The sequence below is a fragment of the Balearica regulorum genome, chromosome 4, assembly GCF_011004875.1.
Source record: "Balearica regulorum gibbericeps isolate bBalReg1 chromosome 4, bBalReg1.pri, whole genome shotgun sequence".
In the NCBI taxonomy this organism is placed as follows: Eukaryota; Metazoa; Chordata; class Aves; order Gruiformes; family Gruidae; genus Balearica; species Balearica regulorum.
This window is the reverse complement of record NC_046187.1, coordinates 32,754,594-32,773,289: the sequence shown is the minus strand read 5'-3', so window position 1 is coordinate 32,773,289 and position 18,696 is coordinate 32,754,594. Positions and strand designations below refer to the sequence as shown.

Sequence of the window (18,696 nt, the reverse complement as noted above, 5' to 3'; positions counted from 1 at the left end):
TCCCCCTTCAGCTTGTCTTCTCCTGTATAACCTAGCCCACATGTTGTTTTCCAAGACCCTTTGTGCCTGTGCTGTTTGGTGGTCAGTGACTGACTGGGATGAAACACAGAAGACAGCGTTTGCATCACGCATAGTCAGAGACATTGTGAGATAAATCTGTTAAAGGCCTTAACTAACATATGCAGGAGGAGCAAAAAATCTACATTTCAAGTAGTTCTTGATTATTCCACATCTTTTAAATGTTTGGCAACATGGACAGATTTCTTCTTAGGGGCTGCATTTGAGTTTGATGCCAACACCCTAAGTCACAGCAAGGGCAAGTGTGATGAAGGCAACTTGGTGAGCAGACACATCATGGTGCCTATAGCAGCCCATCTCCCCCCAGAGCACTGACAGGCAGGACAGACATCCAGATGCCAAGAGTCTTTCACCAGCACTTGCTTTTGACCTTTATTCTGCAACCAGCATCACCTACTCAGGGGGGAGGTTACACATCCTGCTTTTTACCACCCTCCTTTAGCCCCTTTCTTCTTCTTCTGCTGCTGTTTCTTCTTGGTGGCCGGGGCACCAGCGGGTTTTTGGTGCCTGGGAGGGATGACATTGCTGGTGGCTGATACAGCTGCAGCGCTGCCGGGCCGAGGGGAGGTAGGTGGGCTGCTGGCAGTCCTACTGGCATCCCTGCAGGGAAGATGACAGAAAGGAGATACCACGTGGGTTCACAAACACCTGCAAGATGTGGCAGTACTGCAGGAAGCCGACAGTGAAAAATAGCAGTTGCCACATAAGATAGCATTAGGTCGCATTACCTATGGGAGGGCACTCATGCAAGGAGATCTTAAATAAGGTTCAGCATATATAGAAGGCTGACGGATTATGGGAACACGTCTCAAGGAGCAGGCAATCACCTTCTACCTCATATTCACTAGATGGTGTCGATCTCCCACAACAAAAGCAAAGCTAACTTTTGAATAGACAGGTGGCAGCTCATGCAACACGTGAGTGGCCTTTCAGCCCCCCATGCTTAGGCAGTGCAAACCCAACATCCTTTCTCTCTCCTTCACCACAAAGGCATCTTTATGCCAGCTCTCCTTGCAAACACTGCTCAAGCCAACAGTGCCACAAAAGGCTTTTCATGCTTCTGTTTTGAGACAGCTGTGTAAAGAGAAACTATCAGACAGCACTGGCGATTCTCTGCGTTGCTACCATTTTAGAAGTACTTCCTTCTCTCAAACACTAGTAAGTCACCATCTTGCTGTCAGGCCTCATACACAATGGTAAACCCCGATTCCACCTCAAATAATCAGTGTCAACTTAGAAGGAAGTACAATGTTTTCCCAAATCACAGCTAATGGTTCTCCAGCCGCCAAAAGACTTGAAAGCAAATAGCTCGAGAGAAAGCATGCAAAATTCAAATTATCATCAAAGCTAAGAAAAGCACATTAAAAGACTATAGTAATTTTATTTGCACCTTGGCATCTTCAAGCATGCCTATCATGTTATTTTGGTTTCCAGTGACCTATACGGATCTTTGGGAAGAGCAGCTGGTAGAAGGTTCAAGTACAGTTTCAGCTGTGCTACCCACGGTTGGCACGGTGACAGAGCCACAGAAAAGCAGCACAGGAGTGATTCCCCACACCAAGCCCTGCAAAATGGGTACTTACAGTTCAGAGGAGCCAGCTGTGGTGGAACCCTGAGTCCCCTTGCCAACCTGATCCTTCTTCTTGCCCTTCTTACGTCCACGATAGTAGGAACGCTCTCGCATTGGAAGCCACCGCTCAGGGTCGGGAGTCACCTTGGGGTCATAGTTCTTAGGCAGCTTTCCTGCAGAACATCCAGTGCCAGGAAATGAGATTGGAGTCAACACACTCAAGAGGCATCACCAAGGCACAGGCGTGTGATGTCAGTAGCCAGGAAGTGCAAAGAGCCCATCAACCCACATCATCCCACCAGGGTGTTGCTCTCACTTCTGTGGAAAAACGTCCCACCCAAACAAGCTGTCATGAAGATCTGGGTTCACAGGGACCTAGTCCCAGCAAAGGCCTCCAGCTCCTGGGGAGCTGAAGGCTGCCTACTTGAAGAAACAATCTGGCGAGCTCTCTGGAGCTGTGACATGTCAACAGCTAGGAAATGCAACTTACCCTTCTTTTTTTTCTTCTTCTTTTTCACATCCCCTTGTCTGAAAAGCAAGAAGGGAAACAGCTGCTGTAACACAGCACGGACACAGCAGACAAGTCAACTAAAACCTAGCTCTGGAAGAAGCTGAACCACTCCCCCCTCTCTCAAAACTTGGTCTGCTGCTACCTGAAGCTCCATGCAGTTAAAAAACAGGCTCCCTTTCCACCAGCCTGCCTTCTACAGCAATGTCTCCAGCATACCAGGTGTGGTTCTTGTGCCACCCCAAAGAACAACTGCATGAGAGCTACAGCAGCCTGCCTTACCCTTGTTCCTTCTGCTGGTTGTCTCCAGTAAGCTTCCCAGCTTTCTTCCGAACATAGGTGGCTCCATGGGAGTTCTCCAGCGCATCAACATCTACTTTCAGTGACATGGTGTCCGAGGAAGGCAAGTGTTTGCTAAGACTGCAAGGGAAGAGTTCAGGGATGCAAACCAGCAAGCAAAAAAGATAAACACCCAGGTTTGTCCAGATAGCAACAGGCAACTTCAGCTTGAACAAATTCAGCCTGCTAGCAACGCAGGGGCTAGTTCCAGCTCTCACCAGCTTCCTGCACAAGCTGGGATGAGCTGCCTAATCACCGTCTGCCTCATTTTTCCTTCTTTGATACAGGGACAGAAGCAACAACTTCCTCTGAAAGCTGCTCAGGGTGGCAAAAGCAGTATGTGAACCTGGTATTTTGAGTAAGTGAGAGCTTAGCCATATTTTATTGGGCACATGTTGAGGGATATTAGTTGTTTAATGTAAATAAGTAGGTTTTAATTAGAATAAATTACTTAGGAATATAATAGAGTATGATTTGTGCTGTTTGCTTAGCTTTACTTTGCGTAAGTAGCTAGATCTGCTGAAGCCTTTAGGCCGCAACAGAGGTATTTTTCTCAGTAATTTTCCTAGTGGTTTTCCTAACAGCTAGTACAGTGCTGTGTTTAGTCTTTTAGCACGGAAAAGTATTTTGATATCACACTAATGTCTCAGTAGTGTTTTTCCCAAGTCTGGGACTCTTCAGTTCTCCATGTTCCACCAGCAAGGGCAGGTGTAAAAGGAGTGTAAGCCAGAAGATAAGGAGGCTCCAACCTTCAGGGAAAACTGCAGAAACTGCACGTCAACAAGCTAAGAGCCTGCCTGGACACAGAAGAAGAATCCAATTAGATGTCAAAGACCCCAGACCAAAAATCACCATTGGACTAAAGGATGTGTGGACAGCGTGAGGGGTGGGTGTATGGGATCCAAAGGTGTATTGCCCCGGGATTTCTTTGTTCTGGGTCCTTCTCTTTGGAGGCACCCAGCCCAGACTGATCCTGCTGCTGCATCTTTCAATTAAATCAATTATTTTCTAATAATTTCTGAGACTCTGCTATGGGAAACCTAGGGTTGAGCCTGAAGAAGGAGGAAGCGCACCCAAACACAAGCGTGTGTGTGCACGACACCATGAACGGTGTGTGAACGCTCAGACAGCAGCTACTTCTTTAACACACAGTCCTGCATCACTACCACAGGTTTAAGATTCCAACAGAAAAGACAGAGGGTCTCCTATATTTGGTTCCACCTAGTCTTAAGTATCAATTCACAGAGAGAAGGAGGCCAAAGACAATTCGCAGTAAGCAAACCAATTAGGGAAATAATGTAGCTCCAGACAACTCGACCTAGATACGTAGCTGTTCTGGAGATGTTCCTTGCCTTTCTTCAGGTGAGAGAGGGTCCGAATTCCTCACACAGATGAAATCCAAGGAAGCAATACCCAAAGGCCTCTTTCTTTGGTCTGATACCACCATCAAAAGGATACACTTTCGCTTTTTCAGGGTCCACCAGGGAGTAGGCAGAGATGAGCTGTGCCAGAGTATGCACATCTTTTGGGTTTTGCCTTGATGGGGAAAAAAAAAGAAAAGGACTAAGTTACCAAGATACACACTCATCCCAAAGACTGGTACCGCCATGCAGTGCTTGCTGCTGCAGCACAGCTGCTATCTGTGGGGACAGGCACGTCGGTCTACAATCTCCTCCAGGGCACATCACCGAACATCGCTGGCGTGGGCAAAGGGAGGTGCTGACATCTCCACAGTATTACGAAGCAGGCAGTGAAAGATGAAAATCCCTCAGGTCCCAGAAGCAAAAGCAAGTTAACAGTCCCCCCCCAAAATCCCATCAAGGGCATAATAAAAACTAAAACCTAGACATCTATGGTTTATGCAGCACTAGAAAAAATGACACATCCCAGTCCCCAAAGCAACTTTCACTGCACACAAGAGGCCTCTGGGACAAGTTAACCACGTTTTCAAGTAAACCTCAGCTATAGATCAAACGAATGATCCCCTCTCCTTCCAAAATATGGCTTTGCATTGGAGTCCCTGTGCAAAAGCAACTCTAAAGGATGGCTACCAGTCAACCCACACTGACAGACACTGCCTGGCACCAGACACCTTGAAGAGGCCTCTGGGTGGAGACGACCTGTTCAGCAACCACCCAACTCACTTCCAGAGCTCCTCCAAGTCGCTGATTGCTTCCTTCTTCCTGCCGTGCTTTAGTTTGAAGTTGGCAGCTTCCCTTATTAGCGACAAATGGACAGGAGACTTTGGCTGAAAGACACAGCAGCCATAATTAGTTCCTCATTATCGCAGCATGGAGCCCAGCTCTAGCTGGCTTCAATGCCCCGGAAACCTGGCCAAGGACAACTGATTTAGCACCCTGTCATGCAGGAAGTAGACCACCTTTGCACCCTAGGACGTGAGGGAGAACTGCGTGGGACAAGGCAGCTCACTGCTCCACAATGTTTTCTAATCAGGGAGAAGGCCTGATTGCTACATTTGGGCATCCATCGCCCCCATTCTCCTAATCTGACAGGAGCTGCTGCTCCTCTCTGTTTGCAACACATCTAAAATAATGAAACAGTGATAAAGCGAACGCTCACAAAACATCTCACAGATCTCCAAAACCCCAACCGGATGAGCTGCTGGGGCTGAGCATCAACAGGAAAAGCTGAGTTGGACTAGCTAGAAAAGACTGGGACTAGCTAGAAAAGACTGGGACAAAGCCTTGAGCATTAGCTCCTCTGGTCTGACTTGCCTGGAATTGCTGATACCAGTGGATAGCCTGTGCGAAGACCTCGATAGCGCTGTCAATGTCCTCTTCATGACTGTACATTGTCACCAACGCAGACACCTGCAAACGTTCAAGAGCAGCTTATAGCAGATCCTCACAAAAGCTGTGTAGAGCCAGAGGGTCAGCAGTTACATGACGGGATTTCCTAAAAGCAGACTCAATGTGAGCTTCCTGCTCTGTCCCTAAAAATCAGCTGTGGTAACGGGCAGGATACCCAGGTGAGACCTTCCTACCCGGGTCCCTCCCAAAGAGGCGTCCCTACCAATCTTTCTCTGACGGTACAAGCTTAAGATTGCATTCACAGAAAGAACCTTCTTGTCTTGGCACCTTCTTTGCCTGCCACTGGACAGTTTATTATAAACCCCTTTTTCTTCCCCTATTCTCTATCCCAAGAGCCATTAAAAAAAAAAAAAGGCAGCACTGAAGAGATGATACAGACACCATCTGCTTGTCTACACCCCAGTCACAACTAGAGGTGACCCAGGGCAAGGATTGCTGACTGCCCTCATAAATTACTTGGATCGTTCGCATTTGCAATCGGAACAGACCTACAACTGTGAGTCACTGCTGTACACCTGAGCATTTTCAAAGTCATCTAGCTTTTCCAAATACCAGATGTGGACATGAGTGCAGATTAGGGTGATGCTGTGGGGATGGAACATATGGCATTTTCTCACCAACACCTGTTGTCCTAAAGCTGCTTCAAAAAAACTTTCCAACAGTACATACCAGGGAAGCAGCTGCTCCAGTCATGTTATGGAAGTAAATCCAGACAACACATGGGTCTGAGGGATTACAAGAGTGGGAACATAGGTAGAGAGCTTCTCTGCTGACAGGCAGAGCACTTCTGTGGCTAAGTTCAGGCCACCTGATGCAAGTTATAATCCCACCTTTGTCCAAGACAAGGAAGATGGGCTCAAATTCCCTGCAAACACTCAGGTCAAGTGAAAACCACAGGGAAGAGGCAACAGGGAGTGGGCAGTACAAAGCTGTGCTACAAGGGAAAAACCTCACACAGTTCAGACTGAGTTTTGCTTACCATACCAGGCTTGTGCTGCAGTTCTTCTATGCTCCTCAGGATCATGCAGGCTTTGGTGACACTGCCTATAAGAGAGACAGGGAGGAACATGCTCTGAGTGGCACAGTAGTACCTCACCCTGCCTGTGAACTTCCAGTCAAAGGTAAACAACAGGGACATAACAATCCCCTTCTCAGAATATCTCCCCCCTTTCCAGGAATAAAGGACAGGCCTCCAGACAAAGGGCCCTTCTGCCCTTGTCGCATCCTGCAAGGGTTGAGGAGCAGGCTTTTGCAAGCAGCATCTTCTCTTCTAGGAGCGACCCTGTGCTGCCCGACTGTATACAGGAATGGTACCATCAGGGAGCCTCACCCTGCTCTCAAGACCCTCCTGCCCCAGAACAGATTCAGCCCTATTATTCACAAAGACTGTGGGCATCTCTGCCAGGGATCTGTGGAGCCTGGATTTCCACAGACATTAAGCTATGAGCTCTATCCTGCCATAGCCATACATAGAATACCCGACTGAAAGCATCTCTGCTCTGCAGCCCTGTCGCAACAGTGACTGCAGCAAAGATCGCCCAAAAGCCTGTTTTTCTCACCCCTTGTGCCATTATCACATGCAGACACTTCTCAACAAAGGAGGACACTGGATACCTTGAGCAATTTTTAGTTGGGCCATCGTCAGCTTGATCTCAGCTGCATTGGCAGGGTGCTGGTCTGCAAAGTCCTGAGAGTCAGAGGAAAGAACAATTCAACACGTGCGTGGGCACCAGGCTGCTGCTCTGGTGAATCATATCTCATGCTCAGTCACAGCAAGCTGGCAAGAGCCAACGGAAACTTCCCAGCACAGGCAGGCTTCAGCACGTAGTAGAGGAGGACCCCAAACTCTGACACTGGCCCATCATTCTCTCAGATATCTGTCCCAGGCCACTCACTCCCTCCCAAAAGAAGGCTGTTGCAAACTGCTTGCAAGCAGAGCCCACTGCTTACCCCAGAAGTAGTCTACTACAGCTTCCTAAGCATAAAAATCAGAGGTGCAAGGGAACTATTTCCCTTTAAAAGTGGCATTGTTCAGTTGTGTGTAAATGCTTTTCCAGCAGCAATAAACCAAACCAAAATAAGCACAGTCAGATACCCCCGGAAATTTAAACCAGACAAAACAAGCTAAGGCAAACAGCACAGGAGAACACAAAGCACAAGTTTAAATGGAGCTTGGCCAAAGGAGTACTTCCTCTTGACCTACCTGCAGAAGCCCTATGGCCTTTGCGTGCTGCTTCTCGCGACACAGTTGGGCTGCCTGGATAAGCACCGGGAGCAGATGCTCAGGGCTCTGCGACTGCAGGCTTGCCGACAGCTTGCGGCACTGATCTGCCTGAGGAGTGGGAAGAGAGAATACACTTTTCTCAGCCTCTGCAAGCGTCTAATGCAGGGCTAACATACCAGTTGTAGCTAAGAAGAGATGCTAGTGATGGCTTCCCTGAAATGGGGGAAGAACATATACAGAACCATAAACAAGTCCTCTTAGTAGCACTTCAGATGCATTTAAGAACCCCTTCTGTCTCCTAGTGATCTCCACACAGTCCCCCCCTTCCTCTCTACAGCAACACTCGAGTCACTACACAACTCGCTGGCTGTTCTTTTAGGGATGGTATTTTTTTTCTCCTCACTTATGTGCCTAGACCAAGTGGTCTTATCCTTCCGACACAGAACAGCTGCATATCCGTTTTTGCCTACTCAAACTCCTGTGGAGAGTGCTAAATCACTAGCTACTTACTGCAGTTCCCCCTACCTGGTTAGTGTACATTGCCAGCAAAGCTTTGTTAAATTCAATCGCCTGGAGCTGTTTCTTGGAGAGTTTATGCTCAACACCTTCTGCATTGGTCAGCTTCACCTTTTTCTTTGAGTCAAAGACATTTTGGTCCTGGAGAAATCACACATCATGAGAAGATTTCACTACATTCCTTGAAGAGGAAAAGGTCTCTGGGTCTGCAATTTAACTACTGTTTAGGAAAAAAGTCTTTCCTGATTATCCCCCTTCTCTCCACAGCAGCAGAGAAGGAGGCTGAGTAATCACCAGGAAGGGCTGCATTGAGAGCAGCAAGATAATTCTATACCTTGTTAATTGTGATGATGTTATTTGCAATGACAGCAAGCAGTCCTACATCTGTTGGCCTGCAGATAAGAAAAGCAGAAAGCACATTGTTATTAAACAATGGTGTCTCTACAGATGGAAGACTGAACATTTGTTTTAGAAAAGTCCTTACTTCAACTTGATGATTTGATTGTAGAGCTGTAGAGCATCCTCTGTACGACCCTGCAGTTGCATGATATAAGCCATCTGACCATGAATAATGGCCAGTTCAGCCTCAATGTCTTCTTCTGTCACATCCTGAAGGAAAATCAAGAAAAACAGTTGCCATCTCACCTCTCTTCCTCTGGCTTCAGCATTCTGCTGGCAAATGTCCATGAGATCTCTTGGGCAGTATTAGCAACAAAGTACCCCAGCCACTACAGGTGAAGGTTGTAGCCACAGCACAAATACAAGCATATCTGGGTCAAACCAGCAGAACAGAAAGCTTCACCTGCTCCAGCAGTAATATGAAGATACCCTTAACTTGTGCGCTGAATCTGCCCCTCTGCTTGAACCAATGACAGTGATTACAAATTTCCTGTGTTTCCCACCACCTACTCAGTGTGTTCCTCCATAGCCTCCTCACAGGGAGGTTTCAGACAACCTGCACCCATCCTGCCTGCACCAACTGTGCAAGGAGCACAGCAGCAAACGGTCTACAGTGTTAGCTATGCTTCTGCAACAACCACGATTGCTCCCCCAGCCTCAGAAGCTGGTACCAGCAGCAGTGGCAAGTCTTGCTGGGTAATACTGCACAGCAGTTTTGGCTATCCACTGGCTGTCTACAGTATGCTTTGTGACCCCACCCTTGTTCATGCTGCTGCAAAGCAAACACTTTCCAGAACAACATCAAGAACTTACAGAGTCTTCTGACAGCGACTGGCGGCACAGCTCTAGAAGGAAAAACAAATCAAAGGACAGAACTTAGAAGGCTTTAGGGAAAAAAAATAGCCTAGAACCATGGGGGAACATTACTTTTTTTCATGTATCCCTGAAACTTCTGCAGCATTACAAGGGCACATCAGATTACAAGTGTGATGACGAAAGGGACTGAACATGAAGGAGAAGACTAGATGATGCAGAAGAAATACCAAATATACAGGAGATACTGTCCCTCCCAGAGCTGCCTTCTGAGAGCAGAGTCACACACTCGTTTTTTCTCCTATGCAAATTTCCTTAAACCCAGCTCCTTATTTTTTCCATAGGGATCATTCGGATGCAACTGCTCACCACCCTGGGAGCTACTTTAAGTGCTGCAAGCCTGCAATATTCAGATTACACCCTTTATGGGGCAGCAATTCCATCAGTTTTCAGTACGCATACCAGTCACTTCTTAACTTTCTCATATACCTCACCAGAACATCACTTGTTTTGCTCTCCAAATGACTGCTATCACAGCACATAAACTCAAATTACACATGCTTAATAAATCAGTTGTATGGGACAGCTGCTATTCTATCATCAAAATTGGGACAGAACCGACCTATTTATCTGCAAGAGCAATTAGATCAGAAAGATACCAATTCTTCCTAATTCTCCCCTCCAGCCTTTTTTTTTTTTTTTTAAACACACACACAAAATCCCTCTTCCACCCCATAGAAAAAATTGTCTTTGCAAAAAAGCTCATTTATTGGCTAAAACTAATTTCATAACTAATTCAGGCCATGAAGTATTTTTATTTTTTATAGGATATCCTTTTATATATACATATACTAACAAAACCGGGAGTTAGAATAGAAAAATAGAAATAGAATAGAAAAATAGAATAGAAAAAAAGTAGAAAAATCTCATGCTTATGAGAAGAGATTACACTTGTGACTACTTCCTACTTCAAAACACTGCTCAAAGGCATTGAACACCAATCAGGGGGCTGAGCCAGGAGATGGTACATGCCACATGGCTCTGGAAAAGAGCTGCAGAGGAATGCTTCTACAAAAACACCAATTCTGTCAGGAACCATCTGCAAACTTACAATAAATCCTGCTGCTGGTCAGTTTTTAAATTTTCAAAACCTCTTTTTCTCTGATTAAGTGTGTCTATAGAGAACAAGTGACTACTATCACATAAAGCTTCCCTCTCACCTCACCATGTTTTTACCTTCTGCTTTCTGTAGTTTTTTCATTGCTTCATTCAACTTTCCTTGCCCAATCAATGCACATGCACTGTTATAACACAGCTCGTAAGTAGCTTCTCGAAGGCCCAAATCCTCCTAGCACAAAAAGCAAATGTAACACTGCATAAACACCAACCGATCCATACAGATTTGACAGGCGATGGACACACACTATGTTTTCATGTACATTGAAAGTACTCCTTGCAAAATAAATTTAGGGGCCATTTTAAAAGTGCACACTTCTTCCCTCATGCTACACAACAAAGAGGCAATTGACAAGGCAATGACTAAACTCCAGCCTGAACTTGGGGAGTACTTAGGCTGCTGACAGATAGTAGGTAAGAACTGCTACTCTAGAGAACCAGAAAGTGGACCACAGCGCTGAACAGAAAGCTGAGCATGCTGTGCACGCCCCCAAGGACAAAGATTTCTGAAAAAATGAGAACATTACAGTCTGCACTGCTCATTAACAAAAATATTTCCAAATATGGCTGGGTGATCCGGGCAGTTAGCTTTACCCTGGGCAAGAGGGTAACGAGACGGAAGAAAGAGCTAGTCACCACAGGTGTTCTGCTAATGCAGGCTCAGCAAGATGTATTTCCTGCTCTGCTGTGACACCTACCAATACGAGTCTTTCTAGAGATCAAAGTTGAAATATAGCTTATGAACAATAACAGCGTTTATTCCTCCACACAGGGGAAACCACTAGATGATCTTCAATACACTCAGAAGTCATTAAGAGACAGGAACACATTTCTATCCTGCTAACTATCTATGATTCTATATCCTTTACTCCTTGGGTCTCACGCTTACACACATACACACACACACTTACTTACTGGCATCACCTTCTCCCATGTGCTTTGTGCTGCCACAACAGCAGAGAGGTTGGTTTTTCTCTCTTCCTCATACTCATCCTGGGAGTTGCGGATGAGATCCCGGTATGCAGCCAAACAGTCATCGTAACGCTCCAACCTGTACAACTGAGAAGGGGAAGGGATTAGCCTTCAGAATAGCATTTCCCTGCATATGCTAGTAACTACAGGCTCCTTCCTCCCTCCCCAAGGACTGGCAGCAGCAGAGCATCTTATGTTTTAAGCTGAACATTACTAACATTTGCATCTACCTTTAAGGGCAAACTCTATAGATTACATTTGCAAGGACTCAAGCAATGACACCAGATAGGGCACAGTTCTTACACCTAAACCAGCTTCTTTAAAAGCAGCAGTTTACACAGTTTGGTCCTCAAACAGCCTTTTTCCAGATTAGATCACTTCTCTGTGAGAGAGATTAAATGAATGGTCTTTCATGTGGCTGAGAGAAGACAGACAATTCTTCACAAAACTGTTTTGATCAACCTGGGAGAAACCAGAGAAGAAACGCAATTTCTTTTCTGCTTCACTTCTAACGCCTGAGACGTCAGGTCCCACAAACCATTCCTGGACAGGTATCTAATGCAAGCAGATGGCTCCACCGCAGATACACCTCGTCGGCTCTCTTCCACCCTCCATGCCCTTAGCCAGATGGCTGTTACCAGGCCAGACCCAGAAAGGGAGATGGAGTCACAAACGCACTGCCCCTGAACCAAAGCAGTAAGATGACAACTGCCTCCAGCAACAGGTTACTGAAGCTCCACAGAAGCCGGAGCAGTTGGGAACTGTACCTGTCCTTACCTTCAAGACAGAGAAGGTGCCCAAACTTGCCCCATGTTAGAGGGGGGACAAGGCATCCAGCATATGAAACTCCCACCAGGAAGAAAAGCTTGTAATTACCACTTGTCCGTAAAGTTCCTTCAGTTTGTCTGTCTGATGACTGGCACTCTGAATAGTCTTGAGAGCATTTTCAATACGATTCAACCTGTATTCACAGTAGGCCTTCTCAAAGGCAATAATGTCACTGCAAGGACAAGACAAAGGTTGACAGCGCGCACTGTAGTCTTCATTCAACAGCATTCACCCACTTGAACACACTTGTTTAAGCAGCCCTAATTAGTCACAGATTGCTACGTTCCCAAAGAGCCAAACACCAGAGGTGAGAACATGATCCCAGATTACTGAATTATGTATCTGTTTAGCACTGAAAATATCTTAAACCTACTTTGTGTTCAACAGAGAAGGAATATCAAAATTTCACCTAAAAGAAGACGTTCCTTTTCTCTGGTGTTTCCAGACACATGGCATTTCAAATCCCCCCCACCTCCTACTGATTATATGAATCACACACTTAAAAGTAAAACAATACCAAACTTCATTATGTGACTCCTTCTTAAGGAGAAAGCATATCATTACAGCAAAAGATTGCTACTGCAAAATTTCAAAGACAATCAACTCACACAGAGAAAGGAAATGGTATAAAACACAGTCCCTCTCATAGTCTGATACTAAGCCAATGGTAACATTAACCTATTTTGAAATATCAGCACAGCAGAACTGCAGCAAAAGGGTTTGTTGATGTTAACATAAAATTGGCTTCAAAGCAAGCTCACACCAGCAGGGAAGCACTATCAAACAAGCAGAGCCTTGAATGCTATGTTCCACTAATCTCCTAAGTAAGCCAAAGGAAAATTAATCAGTGATTCCCTTAGTTCATCACTGGTGCCACTGGTCACCAGCTATTTCTTTGCCTATTTAAAATTATCTTGGTCCAGCTGAGTATTAAGGGAGTCTGAAAGCAAACAAATGGCATTAAGAAGTAAAGCAAAGGAGTGGGTCAGCCTCAGGGCAGGACAGGACAACTTCAAGACAGATCAAGAACAACCACTTTCCCTGCTCTGCAGAATACAGACACACAGTAGAGCCAAGCTAAAGAAATTATACGGAGAACTCTGCAGCCAGCTGAATTTAGAGAAATTATTCCTCCTCCTCACCATACACTAAAAAAAAAAAAAAAAAAAGGTAAAAAACTTAAATTAAACCCCTTCTGTCCCAGGAAAGAAAGGATTTATGAATAAGGTAATTAAATTTTATTCAGATGTGAACATAAACAAGAGTATGTTTCATTGCACTAATACCACAACACACTTTTCTGGGAAGTTCCTTAACAAGAGCAGTATCTGAAATACAAAAATTTTGGAGCCAGGCAGTTCTTGGGTAGCAATTTTCACCCTAGTTGTTGCACAGAGAGCATCTTTACTAGGAAGAAAATTACAGTCTGCTTAATGACACAAATGGGAAGCGGGACTTGTTCTCTAACACAAGCTGTCTCCAAGGTCTTGATTTTGAGAACATGCACAAAGGGCTTGCATCACCCCGAAAGCTGAAGCAGTACCTTCAGGCTGGCAAAGAAAAGGACCCCAAGGAGCAGTACGATGAGACAGTCAAGCAAAGCCAACAGCTCGCTGCCACTGGCAAGGGCTTCTCCCTTCTCTCTTCACTCCACATGAAATCTGTCCTCTTCCCTTGTTCAAGTTATGGTGCTCAACCACATCAACAAGCAGGATCAGCTCATGGAGGTGGCTGAAAACTACATTAGGGATAATCTCTTCAACAGTAACAGCAAGATGTTAAGTCTGCCTCAAACTCATCCAGACCATCTCTCACATCCAGAATAAATCAGTGTTTCACTCAGAAGCCCAAGCCCAAGCCCAACGGCTCTGAGCAACTCCTGCTCTTTATTTTGTTGCCTATTGTTCCCCTCTGCTGAAGCTGCAGCAGCTTATCAAGGACTTGGCATTTCGTATTTTGTAGAGTACAGCAAGCCACAACTCACCTGGTTAACACTTTAGTGTTGGTGTTGATTACGCTGAGAGCTTCCTTGAAGTTCCCGTTCTGGATAAGACACACTACTTTACACTGAAGTGCTGTCACATCGTCTTTGCTGATCTGCAGTACTAGAGGAGAAAGTCGTTTCAACACAAAGATCTAACTCATTATCGGACACACGCTAAGGCTTTGTAAGAGTCGTATGTTGTTACAGTTGCAAAAACCCACCACTGAGAGCAGTCATGTGAATTTAAAAGGGCCCTGGCATGGCTTGCTTTGGCTCAGATCATGAAACAAATCCCGTCAGCATAAAAGAATCCAGTATAAATACTGAACTTACCCAAAGTGACCGCTGTGCTAACATGCCTGGAACAGAGCTGCGCCAAAGGAGCTGTATGCACCTGGACAAACCTTTAATTGGCATTTCACTTCCAGGCAGAGAACACAGTGCCAAAACCTGAGTGCCACGTAAAGTGTATACAGAAAGAAAAACACCTGATATAGAACAACAGTATGGCTCTAGACAGGTAATCACTTTATATGCTAACGCTTTCTGCCAGTGGAAGACAGTGAGGGAGAACTAGGAGAGAGAAACAGGTTTTGGTATTTGATTTTTTTACATTATCCCAACTCTCAGATCTGCCGGGGCAGGAGATGAGCCCCTACTTACAAAGGGAGAACTTTTAGCCATACTGTGCCTCACGTTGCAATCCCATCTCGAATGCCAAAGTATCAAGACGACACATCTCAGCCTGGACCCTCGCTCCCACGCAAGATATCGCTCCCAAGTCAGCTGGTGCACATGCACCCCACCGCCCCTCCAGTTCCCAGGCGGAAAAGCCCTCCTTCCTCTCACGACCAAAACCGGAGGAAGACCCACGAGTGCCTCCGAAGGCCTGGCCCGCAGCAAGGGCTGTCTGAGGCAACAGAAGCAACTGACGGTCCCGGTGCAGGAGCGGGGCCTAGGCGGCTGCCCCGGGCCGCCCTTTGCTCGCAGCCCTGCTCCCGCAGCCCGGCACGAAGCCTACAGACGGAAACCGCCCGTTCCCCACCACAGCCGTGACCCCGCCGCCGCCGCCGCAGCGCCCCTGCGCAAGGCCAAGCCCGCCCGGACACAGACCACGGGGAACGACGCCGGCCGGGAGAGAGGTGGGGCGGGGGCGAGACGCGGACGCCGCGCTCGGCCCACACGCAGCCTTCTCTTGGCGGCGTGCGGCCCCGCGGTGCGGCAGGGCCCAGCACCGGCACGGCGGCGGGGGACGGCGCTCGCTCGCTCACTCACTCTTGTTAACGGACTTGAGCGCGCGGGCGAAGTCGCCGTTCTGGCCGCAGCGGTTCACCTCACTCCACAGCGCCGCCGCCGCCGCCGCCGCGGCCCCCGCGCCGCCTGCCGCCGCCATCTTGGAACCGGGAGGAGAAACACGTCAGGGGCGGGACCGGCGGCTGTCCCGGAAGCGGAAGGGCCGCGCGCTCCCGCCGCCACGTCGCGGAGGCCCGGGCGGGACGGCCCCGGGAGCGGCCGTCGGTGGGCACCGCCGTCACCTGCCGCGCTGGTGCGCTGTCGTGTTCTTCGTCACGCTCAAAAAACAGGCGACGCAGCGAGTTGAGTATGATGTCCTGGCAAAAGTCGTGAGCAGCCGTAGCGTTCGGGGTAGTGCCGCATTACTCAGCTCCACTTCTCTTCCCATGTTTTAACTGAAGACTTTTTTTTTTTTTTCTCTCGTAGTTAGTATTTTAACCAACTCCCCCCCCCCCCGAATAAACTAAACCCAAAATTAATAAAATAACAGCTATGAGCAGAGTGCGTGTGGGGAGGGGGAGGTCGGCCCCCCCCCCCGCAAAGGACTTTCCACCGATTCCCCTGACTCCTGCTAAGACAGACATCAGTTTTCAAATTTCAGAAATATCATTAATGATTACAAATACTACAAAGACTGGGGGGTTTTAATAAAAACTGCAAATTTATAACGATGTCAGAGGGCGAAGGTGGCCATCACTTTGTGTAACAGAATCATTGAGGTTGGAAAAGACCTTTAAGATCATCGAGTCCAACCGTTACCCTCGAGCTTGCAAAGCCCACCAATAACCCACGTCCCAAAGCGCCACGTCCACAAGTCTTTTAAATACCTCCAGGGACAGTGACTCAACCGCTTCCAGCCTGTTCCAGTGACTGACAACCCTTTTGGTGAAGCCATTTTACCTAAACCTCCCTGACGTGACGTATCAGAGTTTGGACTTAAAACACCAACTGAGATACAACCAGCAAAGCCAGCTCAGCGCAACACGTACAGCGCTTGGGAACTGAGCCTATTTCTATGGGGTAGTCCGAGGTAAATGGCATAAATCCTTGCTCTTAAGGACTACTGAGTAATCTGCTGACATCTCTCCAACAGGAATGACAACCACATTAAAGAAAGAAAAAAAATTAATACTTTGAACAAAATACTCTTTTATTAGAGTATTTTTGATTAAACATACAGAACTCAGGTTGCTATTTAAAATTTTTATTGTTCAAAGTTTTTCCCTCTAGAAGGACAGTAACGCTATCTCAGTGCATATTACATGGAAGGATCATACCTCTCAAGTGTCTAGCTCATAAATCAGAGCAATACTGCACGTACTCGGTGTGCAAGCAAAAGAAGGTAACGCCGTAATGCAATTAACGTACAAAAGATGCACTGCCAATACATACAGGGACAGCTCTATGGCCCAGCGATCCAAAGAGGAGCATTACATTGAAAAGTAGGCTTAGCAGCACAGGAATGAAAAAGAAAACACAGTTCCTGACAAAGAAAAAAAACAAACCAAGAAAGGAGTTGGTAACAGATTCAGAAGATTTGTACAAGTCCTAAGTGTTCCTCCCGCGCAAGGACTGCAAATTTAGCCACTGGTTTGGAAGATTTTCCGAAGCATCCGTCATGCTGGGGGCAAGGATGCGGAAGTCTCACTGAAAAAGGTGATGAAATGAGTGATTTGACAGCCCTTACGCACCTCCCAGCATCACCATCGCAGGCAGCCTGGTGAAGCATTTACTTATGGCTGAAAGATCACCTGCTATACCCACGCTCTGGTCTGGGCACCTATTTATTCCTCTACCAGCACAGATAAAATTGAGCTCTTATTTTACACCCAGGATGTTAACAAAGCAGCACGTGTCGGTAACTACACCCCTGCTGCCCCTACCTGCTGGTCTAAGTTCCTTGAGCATATCACGCAAGTAACTACCGTTACTATCCGACTTCAAATATTCAAGCTTTACACTTTGTTTACATCTGCGCAGACATACTACGGCCAAGACCTGCGATTCTGTGCATTTTCATATTGCTCCATTGTTAAGAAAGACCTAAGTAATTGTCAGCTTTTAATTATGCACAGTAAGTTTCCTAGATTTTTTTTTTTTAAGAGTTGAACAAAAAAAATAGTTTACAAGTATGTTTGGTCGAGTTTATCACTATATATGGTACAATCAAACATGGCAACCGGCAATCATCAACTGTCTCGTGATGGAATGTCTAATGGCAGATTTCTTTAAATGAAAAATCCAGACAATTGAGACGTATGCAGAAAACTTCTCTTAAATATTTGAAGCTATATGTGCAATCTTACAGAACACAAGCTACAGTTACAGACCTAACATTAAATCTTATTAACCGATAGTGCATAAGAACTTAAGAACAGTCAGTGAAAATCAGTTCAGCCAGTGACTTCCAAAAAGTCATGCCTCAACTGCATTGGTTGAAGGGGAAAAAAAAAAATCTTAGGCAAATTTAACACAAAGTTTTAATCTACATTTTAAAAGCTGATTTATTATATATATATACTATGTATAAAATAAATTAAAAAGGGAAGGAGGAAATAGCTTTGTATATGCTTCAAATTAAAACAGACCAGTAGTTCCATAAATGAACATTTTGCCATCTTTGTGGTAAAAAGCTGACATAAGTTCAAAACCATACAATACTTATAAATAGAGTTCCAAAGATTATTTTTTTTAAAAATGGAATTTAAACATCATTTTCCCTTCCCCTACAATACAATTCAGTTTTGTATGTCATAGCATCAATACATCCAGAGTATTTGAATGTCACATCCACACAAGAATTGATAATGAAGCAGGTAAAAGTGCTAGCAGTGTTAAAGTTTAGGACTTCTCTCAAATAACCTTACCTGCTCCTCAGCCTTCTCCTGAAACGAAGGCTATCAACGTTCATCACCCAGTCTGAGGTACGGGCAGAAGAAAAATCTGCAACTGGTACTCCCCGCCCCACCTTGCCTCTGCTAAAATATAGCAACAATCTATTGATCTGGTAATTGACAATGGTGGTGTGCAATCTCTTACCTCCATTCAGCTTGTAATTTAATCATATTAAAAAAAAAAATTTGAAACTTAGTATTAATGCTTAACTTAAAAAAACCCCAAAAACAAAAACAACCCCAAAACTTTAAATCTTCTTTGAAACCATGT

The 18,696-nt window shown here is 45.9% G+C and overlaps 1 protein-coding gene across 1 annotated transcript; it reads right to left on the bottom strand.

The window, feature by feature from the left end:
* Nucleotides 1-422: 422 nt before the first annotated feature.
* SRP72 (signal recognition particle 72) lies at nucleotides 423-15,671 on the bottom strand. The gene is made up of 19 exons (XM_075751645.1): nucleotides 15,514-15,671; nucleotides 14,239-14,359; nucleotides 12,303-12,426; nucleotides 11,370-11,513; nucleotides 10,515-10,626; nucleotides 9,279-9,310; nucleotides 8,551-8,675; nucleotides 8,401-8,458; nucleotides 8,076-8,207; nucleotides 7,530-7,658; nucleotides 6,941-7,013; nucleotides 6,306-6,370; nucleotides 5,231-5,326; nucleotides 4,640-4,743; nucleotides 3,954-4,031; nucleotides 2,439-2,576; nucleotides 2,139-2,176; nucleotides 1,662-1,821; nucleotides 423-678 (listed from the first exon to the last, which is right to left on the bottom strand). Exons 1-19 carry the CDS (start codon nucleotides 15,629-15,631, stop codon nucleotides 504-506), a joined length of 2,022 nt encoding a protein of 673 aa, XP_075607760.1. The 5' UTR covers nucleotides 15,632-15,671; the 3' UTR covers nucleotides 423-503.
* Nucleotides 15,672-18,696: the final 3,025 nt, after the last annotated feature.

Excerpts from the sequence above, each read along its gene's own strand:
- SRP72 (XM_075751645.1), bottom strand. The coding sequence starts at position 15,631 with ATGGCGGCGGCAGGCGGCGCGGGGGCCGCGGCGGCGGCGGCGGCGGCG. Across the intron at positions 11,514-12,302 it reads AGGAACTTTACGGACAAGTG|TTGTACAGGTTGGAGCGTTA; the intron begins GTAATTACAAGC and ends TCCCCTTCTCAG. Across the intron at positions 7,014-7,529 it reads AGGCCATAGGGCTTCTGCAG|GACTTTGCAGACCAGCACCC; the intron begins GTAGGTCAAGAG and ends TCTGACTCTCAG.